This window comes from Ornithorhynchus anatinus, chromosome 3, assembly GCF_004115215.2.
Source record: "Ornithorhynchus anatinus isolate Pmale09 chromosome 3, mOrnAna1.pri.v4, whole genome shotgun sequence".
Taxonomy (NCBI): domain Eukaryota; kingdom Metazoa; phylum Chordata; class Mammalia; order Monotremata; family Ornithorhynchidae; genus Ornithorhynchus; species Ornithorhynchus anatinus.
Window position 1 is genome coordinate 14574092 of NC_041730.1, and position 23429 is coordinate 14597520.

The 23429-nt window shown below is 47.4% G+C and overlaps 1 protein-coding gene across 3 annotated transcripts in view; it reads right to left on the reverse strand.

The window, feature by feature from the left end:
• The window catches only part of IRAG1 (inositol 1,4,5-triphosphate receptor associated 1), a 150742-nt gene that overhangs the window by 67657 nt on the left and 59656 nt on the right, over positions 1-23429 (reverse strand). For all 3 annotated transcript variants that reach the window (XM_029061526.2, XM_029061523.2, XM_029061524.2), the window contains exons 3-4: positions 19363-19522; positions 2036-2136 (exon numbers count right to left, since the gene is read on the reverse strand). In XM_029061526.2, coding sequence (XP_028917359.1) covers positions 2036-2136; positions 19363-19431 — 170 coding nt within the window. In that variant the 5' untranslated portion in view covers positions 19432-19522. The remainder of the gene's footprint in view (positions 1-2035; positions 2137-19362; positions 19523-23429) is intronic.

Consider the following 23429-nt stretch of genomic DNA (forward strand, 5'->3'; position numbering starts at 1 on the left):
CCACCTCTGGCCCAGAACACCCTCCCTTTTTATATCGACAGACCACCACTCTCCCCGACTTCAAAGCCTTATTGAAGGCCCATCTCCTCCAAGAGGCCTTCCCCGACTAAGTCCTCCTCTCCTCTTTTCCCACTCACTTCTGCATCGCCCTGATCTCCTCCCTTTATTCACCCTCCTCCGCTCAGCCCCACAGCACTTACGGCCATATTCGTCATTTATTTATTTATTTTAACGCCTGTCTATCCATCTAGACTGTGAGCTTGTTGTGTGCAGGGAATATGTCTAACTCTCTTATATTTGTACTCTCCCAAGTGCTTAGTACAGTGCTCTGCACATAGTAAGCGCTCAGTAAATATGATGGATTGATCGACTGGAGACTAGAAACTCCAACCACTAGCACGGCCGCCACTTCCTCCATCATGGTCAACAGAGGTGGGGCCTGTTCCCTGGGCAAGGAAAGGGGCCGGGCCCGGTTCCTCAGTCACGGAAGGAGGCCAGCGCGGAATCTCAGGGCACAGAAGGAGGCCAGACCTGGTTCTCTGGGCATGAAAGGGGGCCAGAGCCAGTTCTCAGGCCACAGAAGAGGACCAGGCCTGGTTTTCAGGGCCTAGAAGAGGGCCAGGCTTGGTTATCAAGGCACAGGAGGGGGCCAGAGCCTGTTCTCAGGCCACAGAAAGGGGCCAGGGCTGGTTCTCTGGGCCCAAAAGGGGGCCAGATGGTTCTTAGGCCACAGAAGAGGGCCAAGCCTGGTTATCTGGGCATAGAAGGGGGCCAGGCCTGGTTATCTGGGCACAAATAAGGGCCAGAGCCGGTTCTAGGGACACAGAAGGGGGCCTGAGCTGGTTCTCAGGACACAGAAGGGGGCCAGTGCTTGTTCATGGAGCACTAAAGGAGGCCAAAGCATGGCCTAGTGGCAAGAGCATGGGAGTCAGAGGTCGTGGGACCCGGCTCTGCCACTTTTCAGCTATGTGACCTTGTGCAAGTCACTTAGCTTCTCTATGCCTCATTTATTTCATCTGTAGAATGGGGATTGAGACTGTGAGCCCCACGTGGGAAAACCTGATCACCTTGTATCTACCCCAGGGCTTAGAACAGTGCTTGGCACATAGTAAACGTTTAACAAATACCATAATTATTATTATTATTCCCTAGACACAGAGGGGGTCAGAACTGGTTCCCTGAGGATGGGAGGGGATTAGGACCAGTTCCAGGGACACAGGAGGGAGCCAAGTCCAGAGTCTGGGCATGGAAGGGGTCCTGGCCTTCTCACACACTCCTTTACATCCCCTTTGGGCACTTGATGTACCAGGGCAGATCGAGAGTGGCCATCACTTTGTAATCATCATGACTTTGGACAAGTCACTTAATTTCTCTGTGCTTCAGTTACCTCATCTCTAAAATGGGCATTAAGACTTTGAGCTCCATGTGGGACGGGGACTATGTCTAACCTAATAACCGTGTATCTACCCCAGTGCTTAGAACAGTGCTTAAGAAATACCATTATTATTATCATCATCACTATTATTATTATCATTATTATTATTAAGGCCGCTGAAATGAAAATTTCAATATGGGGGTAGAAACATTAAGCTAAGAATAAAGAAGAATAGTCAGTTGAGAAAGCAAATAGGCCCTTCCCCCTTACTCTACACATTGACAACCCAGCCAGCTAAAATCAGCAGACTATTTAACAGAAAAATATAAATGAAGGTTTTTCGGAAAGCTGAAACAGAGCAGCGCACTCACATTTTGGTCTATCTGCAAAGAAGTGTGGGAGAGCTCTGACTGAACGGTTTTACACGTCTGATTTCAGCCAGGCCAAAACACGTTCTTCAGAAAAACCAGCAGGCGAGCCGCAGTCCGTGAGCACAAATGACTTTCTTGGCAAAGATAATGACCCAAAATAAAAACCCATCGCTCAAGAAGATGGCGCAGAAAAAAGAAAATAAGGTTTCAAAAAGTCACTTCCAAATTATCTGGAATCACCATGACAACAGCTTAGGCACAGAAGGGGAACATATGGGAGATGGAGTACCTGTTAACTAGATTTTTATCAATTTCTACATCTGGCGTAACGGCATTCTCTGGGAGGACAATAGAAGGTGCACTGCAGGTTGTCCCTTCCACAGGAGAACCCTGACAAATATAAAAATTGAGTTAAACACTGAACAACACCCAGAGTCCTGCTGGTATATAGAATATCCATATATGGTACACGGACCCTCAACCCCACAGCACTCATGTACACATCCTTAATCATTTACTGACCTTAATAGCTGTCTCCCCTTCCAGACTCTAAGCTCTTTCTGGGCAGGGAGCGTGTCTAGCAACTCGGGTGTACTGTACTCTTAGTACAGATTACTAAGCCCGTCAAACAGCAGGGACCGTCTCTATCTGTTGCCGACTTGTTCATCCCAAGCGCTTAGTACAGTGCTCTGCACATAGTAAACGCTCAATAAATACTATTGAATGAATGAATACTCTCCCAAGTGCTTAGTACAGTTCTCTGCACACAGAAAACAATAACTACCATTGATTGATTGACTGAGTTCTCGGGGAAACTCCTCCAGGATGAGAAGTGAAGAAAGCGGTGAAGTATCAGCAATATTCTAAGCTGTTTGGGTTTTTGGGGATTGGCCCACAGAAGTCACACTTTACCCCTTATGATTCCCAAAAAAAATGTTAGCTGTTTCCATTTTCCCCAAGAAATACACCCAGGGAAGAAGCAAGCTCTACTGATGCAAAAAGGAGCCACTCGGAGAAGTGTTTGCTTCAAGTAAAGGCTCTGTGCTAAACACAAGGAAAGCAATGGACCCGGGAGTCAGAGGACCTGGGTTCTAATTCAGGCTCTGCCTCATGTCTGCTGTGTGACCTTGGGCAAGTCATTTCACTTCTCTGGGCCTCAGTTACTTCATCTGTCAAATGGGGATGAAGACTGTGAGCCCCATGCGGGATAGGGACTGTGTCCAACCCGATTAGCTTGTGTCTATCCCATTGCTTAGTACAATGCCTGGTACATAGTAAGTGCTTAAAAAATAATAAAAAGGTATTAGATGGGACCTGGACCCCTTTCTCAGCTATGACCCACAATCTAAGATAATTCCAGGTAGGCCTCTGGCAAGGGCGAAGGACGTGTGATTTGGTCCTCAGACATTCCATCCTCTATAGGTTCAATCTTAGTACATGGAAAGGGAGAAGCGGTGTGGCCTAGTGGATAGAGCACGGGCCTAGGAGTCAGAGGGCCCAGCTTCTAATCCCAGCTCCACCACTGTTCTGCTCCGTGACCTTGGGCAAATCACTTCACTTCTCTGTGCCTCACTTACCCAATGCGAGTCCCACGTGGGACAGAGACTGTGTCCAACGTGAATATCTCATATCTACACCAGTGTTTAGCCCAGTGCGGGCACAAAATAAGCGCTTAGAACAGTGTTTAACACATGGTAAGCACTTAACAAATAACATAATGATTTTTAGAATAAGCATTTAGCAAATCACAAAAATTAAAAGAATGAGAGGGAGATCAGAGGGACCCAAATTTCCTCCACAGTCAGGATGTTCCCCACCACTCAACACTCAGTGCTCACCTCAGCAGGTGCTACATATATTTATAGAAAGAGTAATAAAGTGTTTATTACACGCCAAGCTTTGTGCTAAGCACTGGGACAGGTACAGTATAATCAGGTCGGACATGGTCCCCGCATCACGTGGCGTGCACAGTCCGAGAGGGAGGGAGAACAGATAGCTCAACCCCATTTTTCAAATGAGGAACTTGAACACAGAGAAGTTAAATGACTGGCTCAGAGTCACACCGCAGTCAAGTGGCAGAGCCAGGATTTGAAACCTGGTCTCCTGGCTACCGATCGCATGTTCTTTCCACTAGAAACACCACCTCTGTGTGTAAAGGAAAAGGGACGGAGAGGAAGGAAGTGCAAAGAAGGTGTAAATGCTGCCCTCCTTCTGCAGTCCTAGCTGGCAAGAGCGGCACAAAAAGTGATAGAAAAAAAACCCTTAGGTCTATCCCTGTGTCCAGAAAACTTTCCCAGGACCTGACTAAGCCAGGATCTCCAGAGATTGAAGATGCCCAAGGGCAGGAAGCCTGGGCTTCTTGCTGAGACAAGTCAAACGAGGGCCAGGCAGGAAGATCTGGCCCTTCTGACCCGCTGAATTTCAGGAGCATGGTTATTTTCCAAAGCGCCTTCATATCAATATCCGTGCAAAGTACAGAGGGCACTGGAATTAGTATCCTCAGTTGAAGATGAGGAAACAGGAAACCATAGGGGTTAAGTGACTCGTCCAAGGTCACACTCGTTGGGTTAAGGCAGAGCCCCCTCTCCCGGCCTCTTTCTCAGCTCCCCAGAGTCCCCTAATGGATCCTGCTGTTGACTAATTTGCTAATCAGACATTTAGTCAGTCAATCGTATTTATTGAGCACTTACTATGTGCAGAGCACTGTTCTAAGCGTTCGGGAATGTGCAATATAACAATAAACAGACACATTCCCTACCCGCAACGAGCTTACAAGTCTTATCATTTGTTTTTTCTCTAGTGGCAAATTCAGATAACAGATTCCTTTCTATATATTATAAATCATTAATATTAATTATTACATCAATGTCTGTCTTGCCCTCTAGACTCTATCCTCGTTGCGGGTAGAGAATATGTCTATCAACTCTATGGTATTGTACTCTCCTGAGTGCTTAGTACGGGGCTCTACACATAGTAAGAGCTCAATAAATACCATCGGTTGATTGACTGATGATTTCTGCCAGGACTGTCTCCTGGAATCTCCAGTCAAACTGGAGAGATACCACAGACCGATGGGTCTACTCTGAGCCGACTCAGAATGGATCAATCGATCCATCGATCGTATTTATTGAGCACTTACTGTGTGCAGAGCACTGTACTAAGTGCTTGGGAGAGTTCAATACGACAGAGTGGCAGAAGTGTTTGCAATGGAGTTTGCAAAGCTCAGTTGAACTAGGGTCATCAAAAGCCAACACTTGCACTCTAGTCTGCTCAGCCGATCAATCAGTGATATTTATTGAGCACCTACTCTGTGCAGAGCACTGTACTAAGCTTATTATTTCTTATTAATGGCATTTGTTAAGTGTTTACTGTTCTAAGCCCTGGCGTAGACTCAGTGTAGACAGGTTGGACACATGGGACTCACAGTCCAAGTAGGAGGGGCAACAGATATTTAATTCCCATTTTGCAGTTGAGGAAACTGAGTCACAGAGAAGTTGTGACTTGCCCAAGGTCACACATCAGAGAAGTGGAAGAGTCAGGATTAGAAACCACATCTTCTGGCTCCCAGGTCCACGTTTTATCCACTGGACCACGCTCTTTCCTATTCATTTTTTTTTCATTTCATTTCTTTTTCTTTTCTTTTTTCTCTCCTTTCATTTCATTCCATGACTTTTGATTCATTTCTCTCTAATCAAAATGGGCCAGTTTATTTTAGGGTTGTTTATTTTTTGGCTTTGACACTCAGTCGCCACTGATAATAACTTAGAGGGCTTCCAGCTCCCAGCATCGAGAAGCAGTGTGGCTCAGTGGAAAGAGCCCGGGCTGGGGAGTCAGAGGTCATGGGTTCTAATCCCAGCTCCGCCGCTTGTCAGCTGTGTGACTTTGGGCAAGTCACTTCATCTCTCTGGGCCTCAGTGACCTCGTCTGTAAAATGGGGATGAAGACTGTGTGCCCCATGTGGGACAAACTGATCACCTGGTATCCCCCAGTGCTTAGAACAGTGCTTTGCACATAGTAAGGGCTTAACAAGTACCACCATTATTATTATTATTATCCTTTGGAGCCGAAGTGGGAGGGTTGAGACACCCCCTGGTCAGGAATGGTTGTCCACTGTGGATCAGGTGTTCCTGTAACTGGATTCCATTCCTGCAAACAGGTTCGCCTCAGTCCAAGAACATTCAACTTCTAATCCTTCTGGTACCCCATCACCCAGAGAAGCAGTATGGCTTAGTGTTTAGAGCAGGGGCCTGGGAATCGGAAGGACCTGGGTGCTAATCCTGGCTCTTTCACATGTCTGCCGTGTGAACTTGGGCAAGTCACTCACTTCTCTGTGCCTCAGTTCCCTCATCCGTAAAATGGGGGTGAAGGCTATGAGCCGCATGGGGGACATGGACTGTGTCCAACCTGATTAGCTTGTATCTACCCCAGCACTTAGTACAGTCCCTGGCACATAGTAAGTGCTTAACAAATACCATAAAATAAATAAATAGCAGTGATAATAGTAGGAACAATACACCGTTTTGGTTGGAAACCTTCCCTTCATCCAGGTCTAAAGCAAGTTTTCCTTCAGGGGATTAATCAGGCTCCTAAAGACCTTATCAAATACCATTAAAAAAAAACTCCAGGGGCTCTTGGAATCCTCCAACCCCCTGCCACTCAGATGGGAGCCCAGCTCGTTCCCCTCTCTGAGTGTTTTCTTTTGTTTCAAATTCTCACGTCACTACTTCCTCCCACAAGTGCTTAGTAGAGTCACTTATTGAGCTGTGTTATTTATTGAGTGATGATAAATAACATAAACCTATTGGTAATAGTTGTCCTTGCTAAGCGCATGCTATGCATCAAACACTACACTAAGCACTGAGATAGATACAAGATAATTAGGTTGGCCAGAGTTCCTGTCCCACATGGAGCTCACAGTCTGAGGGGGAGGGACTACGTTTGCTAGGCCTTGTAGATCAAAAAACACCACCGTCAATTAGAATTAAAAAAACAACCCAAGGCATACGCACATTGAAAACAAAAGTCATTCTGGTATCACTGAATTGGGTGAGAGATACCATGCCTGGTTAGAACCAGGACCAGTTTATCAAATCAATCAATCAAAGGTATTGATTGATTGCTGTTGTGTGCAAAGTATTGTAATAAGTGCTTTGGAGAATACAATCTAACAGAGTTGGTAGGCACATTGCCTGCTCACAAGAAACTTACAATCTAGAGCTTTAAGCCTCTGGTAAACCCTGTGTAATGAAGGGCTTTCTGCAGTCCTATCAGACTTGGAGGCATTCATCCAGTTTTATTCATAACAATAACAATTGTGGTATTTTTAAGCAGTTACTAAGCAGCGTGGCTTAGTGGAAAGAACATGTGCTTGGGAGTCAGAGGTCGTGGGTTCTAATCCCTACTCCGCCACTTGTCTGTTGTGTGACCTAGGGCAAGTCACTTAACCTCTGTGGGCCTCGGTTACCTCATCTGTAAAAATGGGGATTAAAAAATGTGAGCCCCACATGAGACAATCTGATTACCTTGTATCTACCCCAGCGCTGAGAACAGTGTTCTGCACATAGTAAGCGCTTAACAAATACCATAATTATTATTACGTGCCAAGCACTGTTCTAAGTCCTGAAGTAGATGCAAGCTAATCGGGTTAGACGGAGTCCCTGTCCCACATGGGGGCTCACAGTCTCAGTTCCTATTTTATAGATGAGGGAAACTGAGACACAGAGAAGTGACTTGTCCAAAGTCAGACAGGAGACAAATGGTGGAGCCCGGACTAGAACCCACATCCTCTAACTCGCAGACCACTAGACCACTTTCTACTAGGCCACACTGCTTTCCAGGACAGTCTGGATTTCTGCTGTCACCAGATATCTTTATGCCCTTTTTTATTAATATTTTCAGGATGCAGCCTCCCTCTCTCTCTGGGCTCCTGCCTCCCAGCTCCACGGCTCAGAAGCGGGGCCTGTGTCCAGAGGAATGAGGAAGGGGAGAAGGAATGGAGCAAGTGGGAGGACCAGGGTTATCAATAATAATAATACTTATTAAGCACTTACTATGTGCCAAGCACTGTTTTAAGCACTGGGGTGGAAACAAAGTTATTAGGTTGGACAAAGTCTCTGTCCCACATGGGGCTCACAGTTTTAATCCCCATTTTGCAGATGAGGTAACTGAGGCCCAGAGAAGTGAAGCGACTTGCCCCAAGTCACACAGCAGCAGACGAGCGGCAGAGCCGGGATTAGAACCCAGGTCCTTTTGACTCCCAGGCCCACGCTCTAGCTACTAAGCCACGCTGCTTAGTTCCTTCCTCACATTAGATTCGGGTGGCCTGAAATCGAGTTCTACCAAGGGCGTGTGTGACGTGATGACGTTACGCCACTTGGCCAGTGTAACGCATGTGATGGGCATTTCCCCATCTGGCATCCAAGGAGAGGGCAGGGGCACAGCTAACATGGAGTCCGTGCTGGAGCCTCCAGAGAAATCCAGCCTCCTCTCCCCCTCCCTTAAAGGCCCAGTTCTCTGGAACTAACACACCTCAGCCCCTAGAATCAGTTCTCCTAGTAGGTCACATTTTGTTCCCACTGAATAAATCTTCTAGAGACATTTAAATATTTATTCTCTCGATAAACTCTCAGGAACGTACAATAGTTTCAGAATAGGCTAAGTCCGACTATAAATACCCGCTGGAGATGTACACTGGAATAGTCGATCCTTTTCTCCAACTTCGCACGGCTCAAACCCAGATAAGGCTTGAAAAGAAAATTCGGGTGCAGGATATCCAGTTTTCAAGGAAACATTCACGGAAGACGCAGCTTCCTGGGAAGCGTCTGTTTACCAAGTCAGATCGCTTCGCTTCTCCCCATCAGCAGCAACGAGACCAGACTTAGAGGTTTCTCACCAAGGAATAGGAATGAACCGGTGGGAAAATTATGGGAGTGTATTGTCCGGTGCGCATGGGTGTGTATAGAACTGGGGTGAAGGGATGATATAAATAACTAAATACTCATATAAACAGATACGTAAATCTTTATGTATCTACATATTTAGTATGTGCTACTCTGTGGCCCCTCAGGATGAGACCTGGAGAGTTTCCAGTCCTCTACCAGTCTCGGCTACGAGAGAGAGAGTCAAGCAGAGGCCTGTCCATTTCAATCCTAGCTTGGGCCGTGGCTGGCGAGTGGAAGGCAATCTGCCGCAAGTCAAAACTCCCCTGTGCTGGGCAGCAGCGGCACGGGAGAGGATCGAGGGCGGGGACTCAAGTTTACTTCACGGAAGGAGGCAACGGTAAACCACTTCCGTAATTTTACCAAGAAAACTCTACGGATCCACTACCAGAAATGTTGCAGATGGAGGTTGGGCGTTCTGGGAGAGATGTGTCCGTGGAATAGCTACAGGTTGGAGACTACTCTAAGACTATTCTGCATTATGCATTTAGTATGTACTATATAAATAATATTAATGATAATTGTGGTATTTGTTAAGCACTTACTATGTGCAAAGGACCGTACTAAGCACTGAAGTAGATACAAAATAATCAGGTCCCATATGGGGCTCACAGTCTAAGTAGGAGGGAGAACAGGTTTCGAGTCCTCACTTTGCAGATGACAGAATTTAGGCAGAGAGAAGTGAAGTCATTGCCAGCAGGTAAGTGGCAGAACCGGGATTAGAATCCAGGTCCTCTGGTTCCCAGGCCCGTGTCTTCCCACTATGCCGTGCTACTCTTCTAAAATGCTATATGTTACTAGAGCAGAAATTCCATCGCTGCAGCCACTGAGTTATGGTAAAATGTTCGGTACGTACCCGGGCGAATTTCAGACTTGTAAAAATGACACCTAAGTGCCTCCGGTTCAGTGTAGGAATCGATGACTTTATTTTATTCAAATAAATAGAAAGTATGGAATTGACTCGGACTTACCCTCAATTCAATGCATAAAAGTTTTTTGTTTTTTTTAAACCAGTGGAGCTAAGTCTCTGATGAGGTTTTGTTTGTTTGTTTTTTTAAAGACTGCCTCTCCTGTTAGAGTGTAAACTTCCAACCGACAAGAAACACCTCTCTAGCTTCTGTTGGGCTCTCCCAACAGTTAAGTACAGCACATTACATCACCGGGGGCACAATAAATATAATTTCTCCAACGTCTATCTTTGCTCTGCCTTTGTTGTACAAAATGTGTTACTTTGAAGAGGCAGAACATGACGGGAAGCTTTCCCTGGCTCTGAGGCAGACATCATTATTGTCATGGTCATCGTCATCTTCATCGATGTTATTTATTGAGCATATACTGTGTTCAGAGCACTGTAGTATACACTAGGAAGAGTACAATACAACCCAGCCCTCACTCTTTGTTCCTCTAAGGCTAACCTATTCCCTGTAACCCGATCTCTCCGATCTCTCCTATCTCACGGCCGACCCCTCACCCACGTCCCACCTCTGACCTGGAACTCCCTCTCCCTTCATATACACCAGACCTCCCCTTTCCCCACCCTCAAAATTTTATTAAAATCAAAACTCCTCCACGAGGCCTTCTCCAAGTAAGCCCTCATCTCCCCTATTCCCCCTTAATAATAATAATAAAAATGGTATTTATTGTGCACTTACTATGTGCCGCGCACTGTTCTAAGCACTTGGATAGATACAAGGTGATCAGGTTGTCCAACATGGGGCTCACAGTCTTAATTCCCATTTTCCAGATGAAGTAACTGAGGCCCAGAGAGGTGAAGTGGCTTGCCCAAAGTCATACAACTGATAAGTGGCAGCGAGATTAGAACCCACAACCTCTGACTCCCAAGCCCGTGCTCTTTCCACTAAGCCGCAATTCTTCTCTTCCTTCTGCGCCTCCTCTGCGCTTGGATCTGTAACCTTGAAGCAATTGATATTCACTCCATCCTGAGCCCAATGCACTTATGTACATATTCATAATTTCTTTTAATATCTGCTCTTCCTCTAGACTAAGAGATCCTCATGGACAGGGAACATGTATTTGAACTCCTTCTTGAGAAGCAACACGGCCTAGTGGATGAAGACAGGCCTGGGAGTCAGAAGGAGCTGGGTTCTAATCCTGACTCTGCCACCTGTCTGCTGTGTGACCTTGGGCAAGTCATTTCACTTCAATCAAATGGGCATGAAGACTCTGAGCCCTACGTGGGACGGGGACAGTGTTCAACCTGATCAGCTTGAATCCACCCCAGCACTTAGAACGGTGTATGCCACATAATAAGGGTTTAACAGATGAATTTTTTTAACTCCATAGCATCGTGATCTCCCATGTACTTAGTACAGTGCTCTGCACACAGTAAGTGCTCAATAAATATGATCGGTTGACTGACACTGATTTTCATGTCTGCCCCATTAGGCTACAAGCTCCTTGAGGGCAGAGATCATGTCCATCACCCGTTTTGTACCTTCCCGAGCGCTTAGTACAATGCTCTGGACAAAGTAAGCGCTCAATAAATAGTATTGATTAGCTAATTGCTGGATTTCCCCTTCAAACTGAGGACAAGGGTGCCCAGTGCCAGCCTGTATATCCTGTCCCCTGAGGCTTATCGGTCAAAAAATTGTTACAACTCCTGTCCTTTTTCCCTTTGCATTTTACAAGGGCAACTGCTGAGATTCACCATTTCCATTCTCTTATTAAAACAACAAAATGTTTGGAATAGAACGGATGGTGCTGGGGAATTTCAAGAACACAATAAAGCACATCAAATGGTCTTCTGGGAAGAAGGCGAGGAGAGCAGAGAGCTGGATAAAATTTCCAAATCCCCCTCGGATCAATTAATCGATCAATCATATTTATTGAGCGCTTACTATGTGCAGTACACTGTACTAAGCCTTTGGGAGAGTATAATATGAGAATATAACAAATGCATTCCCTGCCCATGGTGAGCTTACAGTCTAGAGGGGGAGACAGACATTATTCATTCATTCATTCATTCATTCATTCAATAGTATTTATTGAGCGCTTACTATGTGCAGAGCACTGTACTAAGCGCTTGGGATGAACAAGTCGGCAACAGATAGAGACAGTCCCTGCCGTTTGACGGGCTTACAGTCTAATCGGGGGAGACGGACAGACGAGAACGATGGCACTAAACAGCATCAAGGGGAAGAACATCTCGTAAAAACCGATGGCGACTAAATAGAATCAAGGCGATGTACAATTCATTAACAAAATAAATAGGGTAACGAAAATATATACAGTTGAGCGGACGGGTACGGTGCTGTGGGGATGGGAAGGGAGAGGTGGAGGAGCAGAGGGAAAAGGGGAAAATGAGGCTTTAGCTGCGGAGAGGTAAAGGGGGGATGGCAGAGGGAGTAGAGGGGGAAGAGGAGCTCAGTCTGGGAACGCCTCTTGGAGGAGGTGATTTTTAAGTAAGGTTTTGAAGAGGGAAAGAGAATCAGTTTGGCGGAGGTGAGGAGGGAGGGCGTTCCGGGACCGCGGGAGGACGTGACCCAGGGGTCGACGGCGGGATAGGCGAGACCGAGGGACGGCGAGGAGGTGGGCGGCAGAGGAGCGGAGCGTGCGGGGTGGGCGGTAGAAAGAGAGAAGGGAGGAGAGGTAGGAAGGGGCGAGGTGATGGAGAGCCTCGAAGCCTAGAGTGAGGAGTTTTTGTTTGGAGCGGAGGTCGATGGGCAACCACTGGAGTTGTTTAAGAAGGGGAGTGACATGCCCAGATCGTTTCTGCAGGAAGATGAGCCGGGCAGCGGAGTGAAGAATAGACCGGAGCGGGGCGAGAGAGGAGGAAGGGAGGTCAGAGAGAAGGCTGACACAGTAGTCTAGCCGGGATACAACGAGAGCCCGTAATAGTAAGGTAGCCGTTTGGGTGGAGAGGAAAGGGCGGATCTTGGCGATATTGTAGAGGTGAAACCGGCAGGTCTTGGTAACGGATAGGATGTGTGGGGTGAACGAGAGGGACGAGTCAAGGATGACACCGAGATTGCGGGCATAGCTAAATTTTGAATATTTACATAAATGTGGTGGGGTTGAGGGGGGTGAATAAAGGGAGCAAATCAAGGTGACAGCAGAAGAGAGTGGGAGAAGAGGAAATGAAGGTTTAAGTTAGGAAAGGCCTTTTGGAGGAGGTGTGCTATCAATATTCACTCATTCAACTGTATTTTTTGAGCGCTTACTGTGTGCAGAGCACTGTACTAAGGGCTGGGGAGAGTACAGCAATAAACAGTGACATTCCCTGACAACAAGGAGTCTACAGTCTAGAGTGGGGGTGACAGACATCAATACAAATAAATTATATCAAGGCTCTGAAGGTGGAGAAGTAATTGTCTTTCAGATACAAAGAGGCAGGACGTGGGTGAGAGGTCAGTGGCAAGATAGACAGTAATAATAATAATGTTGATATTTGTTAAGCGCTTACTATGTGCAGAGCACTGTTTAAAGTGCTGGAGTAGATACAGGGTAATCAGGTTGTCCCACGTGAGGCTCACAGTCTTAATCCCCATTTTACAGATGAGGTAACTGAGGCACAGAGAAGTGAAGTGACTTGCCCACAGTCACCCAGCTGACAAGTGGCGGAGCGGGGATTCGAACCCACGACCTCCGACTCCCAAGTCCATGCTCTTTCCACTGAGCCACGCTGCTTCTCATAAGAGCACTGTACGATGAGTAGGTTGGCTTTAGAGGAGCGAAATTTGTAGATCGGGTTAGAATAAGAGAGCAGTGAAATGAGGAAGGAGAGGGCAAGGTGATTGAGAGCTTTAAAGCCAGTAGCAAGGAGTTTCTGTTTGATGCGGAGGTGGACCACTTGTGAAAAGAGCCCGGGCCAGGGAGTGAGAGGATTGGGCTTTCAATCCTGATTCTGATGTGTGAGCTTAGGCGGGTCATTTAACTAATCCCAAGTGCTTAGTTCAGTGCCCAGTATGCAATAAATGTGACTGATTAATTGTTGAAGAGTATAGATCTCGAGTCCCAGGAGTCTTATCTCCTGATTTATCCCCCGACCTAGCGTAATGGGGAAGCAACATGGTATAATGGAGAGAGAGCACGGGCCTGGGAATTAGAAGGTCGGGGTTCTAATCCCAGCTCCGCCACTTGTCTGCTGTGTGGCCTTGGGCAAGTCATTTCACTCCTCTGGGCCTCAGTTGCCTCCTCTGTAAAATGGAGATGGAGACTGTGAGCCCCACTTGGGATAGGGACTGTGTCCAACCCTATCTGCTTTGTACAGTGCCTGGCTCATAGTAAGCGCTTAACAAATACCACAGTTATTATTATTCTTTGTACCTCTAGATAGTAAGCTCAATGCGGACAGGGAACACGTCTACGAGCTAGGTTATTCTGTACTCTTCCAAGCACTTAGTACAGCGCTCTGCGTGCAGTAAGTGCTTAATAAATACAATCGATGGATTGATTGTGTCTCAGTTCTCTCATCTGTAAAATGAGGATTCAATATCTATTCTCCCTCCTACTTCATGCATTCATTCATTCATTCATTCATTCATTCAGTACTATTTATTGAGCGCTTACTATGTGCAGAGCACTGTACTAAGCGCTTGGAAAGTACAAATGGGTAACAGAGAGAGACAGTCCCTGCCCTTTGACGGGCTACAGTCTAATCGGGGAGACGGACAGACGAGAACTATGGCAATAAATAGAATCGAGGGGAAGAACATCTCACTAAAACAATAGCAAATAAATAGAATCAAGGCAATGTACATCTCATTAACAAAATAAATAGGATAATGAAGATATATACAGTTGAGCGGACGAGTACAGTGCTGAGAGGAGGGGAAGGGAGAGGGGGAGGAGCAGAGGGAAAGGGGGAGAGGAGGGTTTAGCTGCGGAGAGGTGAAGGGAGGGGTAGAGAGAGCAGAGGGAAAAGGGGAGCTCAGTCTGGGAAGGCCTCTTGGAGGAGGTGAGCTTTAAGTAGGGTTTTGAAGAGGGGAAGAGAATGAGTTTGGCGGAGGTGAGGAGGGAGGGGGTTCCAGGACAGCGGGAGGACGTGGCCCAGGGGTCGACGGCGGGATAGGCGAGAACGGGGGACGGCGAGGAGGTGGGCGGCAGAAGAGCGGAGCGTGCGGGGTGGGCGGTAGAAAGAGAGAAGGGAGGAGAGGTAGGAAGGGGCGAGGTGACGGAGAGCCTCAAAGCCTAGAGTGAGGAGTTTTTGTTTGGAGCGGAGGTTGATAGGCAACCATTGGAGGTTTTTAAGAAGGGGACTGACATGCCCAGAGCCAAATGGGGCAGGAGATAGTCACAATCTGATTGTATTGTATCTACCCCAGCGTTTAGTAGAGTGCTTGGTATATAGTAAGCACCAAACAATAACATTACTATTTATTATTATTATTATTATTATCATCGACAACTCTTGGACCTGTTATCTTGGGTCTCATTTTCCTCATCAATAAAATGGGAAGAAAGTTGTCTGTCATTCATCTTCCCTTTCAGATTATGAGCCTCATGAGGAAAAAACTCTGTCTAATCTACTTATCTTTTTTATATTTGTTAAGCACTTACTATGTGCCAGGCACTGTACTAAACACTGGAGTAGATACGGTTAATAATGGTATTTGTTAAGCGCTTACTATGTGCCAGGCACTGTACTAAGCACTGGGGGGATACAAGGTAATCGGGTCGTCCAACATGGGACTCACAGGCTCAATCCCCATTTTACAGATGAGGGAACTGGAGCCCAGAGAAGTGAAGTGACTTGCCCAAAGTCACACAGCTGACAAGTGGTGGAGCCGAGATTAGAACCCATGACCTCTGACTCCCAAGCCCGGGCTCTTCCCCCGAGCCACGCTGCTTCTCTAAGTTAATCAGGTTGGACACAGTCCGTGTCCCCCATAGGGTTCAGAGTCTCAATCCTCATTTTACAAGTGAGGGAACTGAGTCCCAGAGAAGTGAAGTGACTTGCCCGAGGTCACACAGCAGCAAGCAAGGGGAAGAGCTAGGAATAGAAACCAGGTCCTTCTGACTCCCGGGCCTGTGCTCTAAGCCACACTGCTTCAATTCGGTATTTACTCCCCCATTTCCCTCTGCTCCTCCCCCTCTCCCTTCCCCTCCCCTCAGCACTGGACTCGTCCGCTCAACTGTATATATTTTCATTACCCTATTCATTTTGTTAATGAAATGTACATCGCCTCGATTCTATTTAGTCGCCATTGTTGTTACGAGATGTTCTTCCCCTCGACTCTATTCATCGCCATCGTTCTCGTCTGTCCGTCTCCCCCGATGAGACCGTAAGCCCGTCAGACGGCAGGGACCGTCTCTATCTGTTGCCGACTCGTTCATTCCAAGCGCTTAGTACAGTGCTCTGCACATAGTAAGCGCTCAATAAATACTATTGAATGAATGAATGAATGAATACTCCTAGCACAGAGTGCGTAACACATAGGAAAGTGTTAACAACAGAATTAATATTTCCTGAGTGTGTTACTTCCCTGGCTCACATTGAGGTCCTCTGATATTTTTCAGCCCCCCTCATTCATCTTAATGAGGAGTAACCCCGACCCCTCAGAACTGACTTCCCCCCCTCCACCCCCAGCCCCCACCCTTACCCTGGTGAGTACATTCCATAGACAAGTTCAAACTCCTTATTTGGTCTCCTGGCCCAACCTCTAGGATTCCTTTTTATGAATATTTTCTTCAGTTGTCTCTCTGGTATGGTATTTTGAAGCAGATTTTATGATAAGTCGTGAACAGGGTGAGGAGAGAGGCAGAAAGAGATAAAGAGAGACAGAGAGAAAGAAAGGGAGAAAGAGAGAGAGAGAGGTAATGACCTCAAAATTGTGGAAAGAAAAACAAAGATAACAACTAATCCCGATGTGAGGAGCTGGGTGGCCAAGTGGAAAGAGCGCAAGTCTGGCAGTTAGAAGCCTCGGGTTCTAGTCCCAGCCCATCACCTGCCACAAATAATAATAATAATAATTATGGCATTTAAGTGCTTACTATGTGCCGAGCATTGTTCTATGTGCTGGTGTAGATACCAGGTGACCAGGTTGTCCCACATGGGGCTCACACTTTTAATCCCCATTTGACAGATGAGGTAACTGAGGCCCAGAGAAGTGAAGTGGCTTGCCCAAGGTCACACAGCAGACAAGGGGCAGAGGCAGGATTAGAAGCTGGGTCCTTCTGACTCCCGGGCCTGTGTTCTAGCCACTAGGCCAAGTTGCTTCTCAAGGGAAGCTTGCCCTGGTGTAGCCATTAGCCACCTCAAACCACAGTCCATGCCCCATCCCTCCTCCCCTTGACCAGAACAAATTGAAGACAGATATTTTGCATCTTTACAAGGGGGCGTGCTAGGTGAGGTAAAAAATTGAGCTAAGTCATTTAACTTCTCTATGCCTCAGTTCTCTCAACTGTAAAATGGGGATTGAGACTGTGAGCCCAAGTGGGACATGCACTCTGTCCAACCCGATTAGCTTTTATCTCCCCCAGCGCTTAGAACAGTGCCTGGCACAGAGCCCTAGAGAAGATTAGGTGGGGATAGGGGAGGCAGCAGGTTTTGGGGTTTTTTTTTTTTTGGTTCCACAGACTGATTCATCAGGAAAATTCTAATTTAACATGAAATCATTTACAACCAACACTTCTTTTCAACAGGAAGAGAGAGAGAGGGAAAGAAAGAGAGAGAAGAAAAGTAGCTGGTCTAGTGGATAGAGCTTGGGTCTGGGGGTCAGAGGACCTGAGTTCTAACCTTGCCTCTGCCACGTGACTGCTGTGTGTGACCTTGGGTGAGTCACTTCACTTTTCTGTGCCTCAGTTCCCTCATCTGTAAAATGGGGATTAAGACCGCGAACCCTATGTGGGACAGGGACTGTGTCTGACGCGATTATCTTGTACCTACCCCAGCCCTTAGTATAGCAAGTGCACATAGTGAAGAAATAAAAGAGAGAAAGAGAGAGAGCAGGCCTAAAATTGACAACAGAGAGGCCAGTCTACTCTCCACCGACCTCTCACCCCCATCCTGCCTCTGGTCTGAAATGTCCTCCCTCTTCACATCTGACAGACCGTCACTCTCCCACCTTCAAAGTCTTATTGAAGTCACGTCTCCTCCAAGAGGCCTTCCCTGACTAACCCCTCATTTCTTCTTCTCCCTCCCTGATTTGCTCCCTTTACTCCCTCCTCCCTCAGCCCCACAGGATTTATGTCCAAATCCGTCACTTATTTATTCCTATCAATGTCTGTCTCCCCCTCTAGACTGTAAGCTTGCTGTGGGCAGGGAACGTATCTACCAACTTGTTTTATATTGTAGTCTCCCATGCTCTTTCTACAGTGCTCTGCACATAATAAGCACTCAGTAAATAGGATTGATTGATCATGGCACAGTGGATCGAGCATGGGCCCGGGAATCAGAAAATCATGATTTCTAATCCCGGCTCCATGTCTTGTCTGGTCTGCGGGAACTTGGACTAGTCACTTCTCTGTGCCTCAGTTCCCTCATCTGTAAAATGGGGTTTGAGACTGTAAGCCCCATGTGGCTCAGGGGCTGTGTCCAACCCGATAACCTGATTCTCTTTAGTGCCATTGCTCTTGTCTGTCCGTCTCCCCCGATTAGACCGTAAGCCCATCAGAGGGCAGGGACTGTCTCTATCTGTTACCGATTTGTACATTCCAAGCGCTTAGCACAGTGCTCTGAACATAGTAAGCGCTCAATAAATACTATTGAATGAATGAATAAACTTGTATCTGCACTTAGTAGAGTGCCCGGCGCAGAGTAAGCGCTTAACAAATACCGCAATCGTTAGTATTACTATTATTAAATACCAGAGTACCCAAGCACCCAGAACCAAACTCTCGGCACTGTGGATGCTGAAGTGAGAAGCGCTGATGAGAAGCAGCCTGGTGTAGCGGATAGACCACGGGCCTGGGAATCAAAAGGTCATGGGTTCTAAACCCGGCTCTGCCACGGGTCTGCTGTGTGACCTTGGGCAAATCAATTCACTTCTCTGGGCCTCAGTTACCTCATCAGTAAAATGGGGATGGAGACCGTGAACCCCACGTGGGACGTGGACTGTGCCCAACCCAATTTGCTTGTATCCACTCCAGCGCTTAATACGGTGCCCGGCACATAGTAATTCTTATCATTCTTATCATTATTATTATTAAGTCAGGGTCCCATAACCCCTCTTATTCATTCATTCATTCAATAGCATTTATTGAGCGCTTACTATGTGCAGAGCACTGTACTAAGCACTTGGAATGTACAAATCGGTAACAGATAGAGATAGTCCCTGCCCTTTGACGGGTTTACGGTCTAATCGGGGGAGACGGACAGACGAGAACAATAGCAATAGCAGAGGCATATCCATTCCATTCCTCGCTGGGGCAGAGACTATCGAGCGGAAGGCGATCTGCCGCAAGACAAAACTCCGCAGTGTGGGAGGGAGTCGATGGTGGAGACTCAAGTTGATTGCGTGGAAGGAGGAGATGGTAAACCACTTCTGGATTTTGACCCAGAAAACTCTACGGATCCACTACCAGAACAATTGCAGATGGAAGTTGGGGCGCGGGGGGATTCTGGGAGAGACGCGTCCATGGCGTCGCTACCGGTCGGAGACGACTCGACGGCACGGGTCAAGACAAGGGCGTCCCGTAAGGCGTACGCTGACCGCCCTCCCTCCTACGGGGAATCTCCTCTCCCCCGGCCCCCGCTGAGCCGGCGGGGGTCACTTACTTGGCCGGTGGGACTGGGGGGAGAATGGCTCTCTGCCAGCTGCTCTCCGTCTTCAGGGTGGATGGGCATATTACATGCTCCGTGCCACCGGGGAACCAGGGGACACCAAGCGCCGCTCACAACTTCAGCTCCAGACCTCGAGCTCCTCGCGACGGAAGGGCTGCCGAAAACACAAATCAGATCCCTTTCAGAACCACGTTCCCGAGGCCGGCACACCTACGAAGTAACGGACTTCTATGAGGTTTCCCATCGAAAGGGTGCCCTGTACCCCCTTCCACTCGCATTAAGTAACCAGGTCGGCTCAGATCTGGGGCCAATAATAATAAAAATGGTATTTGTTAGGCGCTTACTATGTGCCAAGCACTGTCAATCATGCATTCAATCATTCGTTCATTTGTATTTATTGAGCACTTAGTGGGCAGAGCGCTGTACTAAGCGCTTGGGGGAGTACAAAATAACAACAGACGTATTCCTCGCCCATGATGAGCTTACAGTCTAGAGGGGGAGGCGTGGCTTAGTGGCAAGAACACGGGTTGGGAGTCAGAGGTCGTGGGTTCTAATCCCAGCTCCGACACTCGTCAGCTGTGTGACTTTGGGCAAGTCACTTAAGTCCTCTGGGCCTGTTACCTCATCTGGAAAATGGGGATTAAGACTGTGAGCCCTATGTGGGACAACCTGATTAGTTTGTATCTCCCCCAGCGCTTAGAACAGTGCTTGACATATAGTAAGCGCTTAACAAATACCATTATCATTATTATTATCATATGAATATATATAAATATAAATCAGTTTCAGAGTCCCCACCCACCTCCCCCTTTACTAGCGCTTACTACATGCCGAGTACGGTACTAAGCGCTTGGGAATGTACAATCTAATGGAGTCGGTAGACACGTTCCCTGCCCGTGACAAGCTTCCAGTCTTTTTGCTATTGTTTTTTATGGTATTTGTTCGGCGCTTACTCAGTGCCAGGTACTGTACTGAGCACTGGGGTAGATAGAAGCTAATCAGGTTGGTCACAGTCCCTGTCCCACTGTGCCTCAGTTCCCTCATCTGTAAAATGGGGTTTGAGACTGTAAGCCCCATGTGGGTCAGGGGCTGTGTCCAACCCGATAACTTGATTCTATTTACTGCCATTGCTCTTGTCTGTCCGTCTCCCCCGGTTAATAATAATAATGTTGGTATTTGTTAAGCGCTTACTATGTGCAAAGCACTGTTCTAAGCGCTGGGGTAGATACAGGGTAATCGGGTCGTCCCACGTAAGGCTTACAGTTAATCCCCATTTTACAGATGAGGTAACTGAGGCACAGAGAAGTTAAGTGACTTGCCCACAGTCACACAGCTGACAAGTGGCAGAGCCGGGAGTCGAACTCATGACCTCTGACTCCGAAGCCCAGGCTCTTTCCACTGAGCCACGTAAGCCCATCAAAGGGCAGGGACTGTCTCTATCTGTTACCGATTTGTACATTCCAAGCGCTTAGTACAGTGCTCTGAACATAGTAAGCGCTCAATAAATACTATTGAATGAATGAATAAACTTGTATCTGCACTTAGTAGAGTGCCCGGCGCAGAGTAAGCGCTTAACAAATACCGCAATCGTTAGTATTAATTTTACTCTGTGCCTCAGTTACCTCACCTGTGAAATGGGGATTAAGATTGTGAGCCCCATGTGGGACAGGGATTGTGTCCAATCCAATTTGCCTGTATCCTCCCCAGTGCTTAGTATATAATAAGAGCTTAACAGATACCACAGTTTTACAGAGGGCCAGAGAAGCGAAGTGACTTATCCAAGGTCACACAACAGACCAGCGGCGGAGCCGGGACGAGAACTCGGGTCCTTCTGACTCCCAGATCCATGCTCTAGCCACTAGGCCATGCTGCTTCTCAACTATCTTCACATCTATCTTCCTTCTGATTGGATCCCAATGACCCAATTTGGAGGTGACTGTCTGAAGACCCCACATCTAATCCTGTCACTGCTGGAATCGGCCCTCTCTGGTGCACCCAGGAAAGGGAATGATGCCAACTTTCCACAGTGCCCCTACAACAGGGCAGCTCAGTCCACCACCAGCCTCCTCCAGTCTGGCAGGAAGCCGGCATGGCGGGGGGCAGCCCCCCCAAGACAGAGAAGCGGGCAATGAGGGGAGGCGTTCCGTCTTCTCCCGGGGGAATAGCTGGGATAGCTGCCGGGAAGCAGCGTGGCCTAGGGGAAAGAGCCTGGTCCTGGGAGCTGGAGGACCTGGGTTCTAATCCCGGTTCCCATCTGCTGTGTGACCTTGGGCTAGTCACTTCACTTTGCTGGGCCTCTGTTTTCTCAATTGCAAAAAATGGGAATTCAACATCTGTTACTTAACTTCTCTGTGTTACCTCATCTGTAAAAAAAGGGGATTAAAGAATGTGAGCCCCATGTGGGACAATCTGATTACCCTGTATCTACCCCAGCGCTTAGAACAGTGCTCGGCACATAGTAAGCGCTTAACAAATACCATGATTATTATTATTATTACCATCATTATTATCTGTTCCCCCTCCTATTTGATTGTGAGGCCAATGAGGGACAGGGTTTGTATCTGGTCTCATTAACTTGCTTCTATTCCAGTGCTTAGAACAGTGCTTTATACAGAGTAAGAATTTAATTAATTCTAGTTCAAAAAAAAGGGGGAGATGCAGAAACAGTGTTCCGGGAGCATCCCTCTCCCTGTCTTGGGGTCTCAATAACAATAATAACAATAATAATAATAATCATTCATTCAATCATATTTACTGAGCCCTTACTGTGTGTGCAAAGCACTGTACTAAGAGCTTGGAAAGTACACTTCAGCAATAACAGTAATAATAATAACAATAGCACTTGTTAAGTGCTTACTCTGTGCCCAACACTGGATAGACATGTCAATCAGGTTGGACACAGTCCCTGTCCCACTTCCGGCTCACACTCTTAATCCCCATTTTACAGATGAGAGAAATGAGGCACAGAGGAAGGGAAGTGACTTGCCCAGGGTCACACAGCAGACACGTGGCTGAGGCAGGATTAGAACCCAGGTCCTTCCGACTCCAAGGGTCGTGCTCTGACCACTAAGCCGTGCCGCCTCTCCCTTAGCAGGGAGAGAAAATCAAGGAACAAGGTCGCTGTCTCTCTCGCCCCCGGGGCTCCCCAAGGTCTAGTCCCTTCTCCTTTCGCTCGTTAGGGGCGACCGGGGATAGGAGACAAGCACATCCGACCTGAGTCTTGACGGTTCCCGGCGGGTTGGGCCCTGGGAAGGAATCATCAAACTCCTCATCGGGCTCCACCCCAGAAACAACAGCATTAATCAATCGATGGTATTCATTGAGTGCTTACTGTGTGCAGAGCACCGTACTCGGCCCCTTGAGAGAGTACAGTCAGTCAGTCAGACAATCGTATTTATTGAACACTTCCTGTGTGCAGAGCACTGTACTAAGCACTTGGGAGAGTAGAATATAACTATATAACGGACACGTTCCCTGCCCACAGCAGGTCTAGAGGGGGAGACAGACATTATTGTAAATAAATAAAGGACGGCTATTACGTAAGTGCTGTGGGGTTGGGAGGGGAGATGAATAAAGGGAACAAATCAGGATGGAGCTGAAGATAAGGAAAAGAGGGATTAGTCAGGGAAGGCGTCTTGGAGGAGATGGGCCTTCAGTAAGGCTTTGAAGGGCGAGGAGAGTCACTGTCTGGCAGATACGAGGAAGAAGGGCAAACCAGGGCCAGAGGCAGGATGTGGGCTAGAGGTCGGCGGCTACTTGTAGTCAGAGGACTTAAATACTGGCCTTGGCTTTGTCCCATCTGCTGTGTGACCTTGGGCAAGTCAATCAACTTCTCTGTGCCTCATTGTCTTCATCTGCTAAATGGGGATTCAACACCTGTTCGTCCTCCTACTCATATGGGGAGTCCTTTGTGGGATCTGATTATCTTTTATCTCCCCCAGCATTAAGTATAGTGGTAGGCTCAATAGTAAGCGCTTAACAAATATCACTACGCTTATTATTACCTGCTAGGTTCTATGCTCATCTCAGGGCACCTTACTTCTGGTGACTGTCTTTCTCAC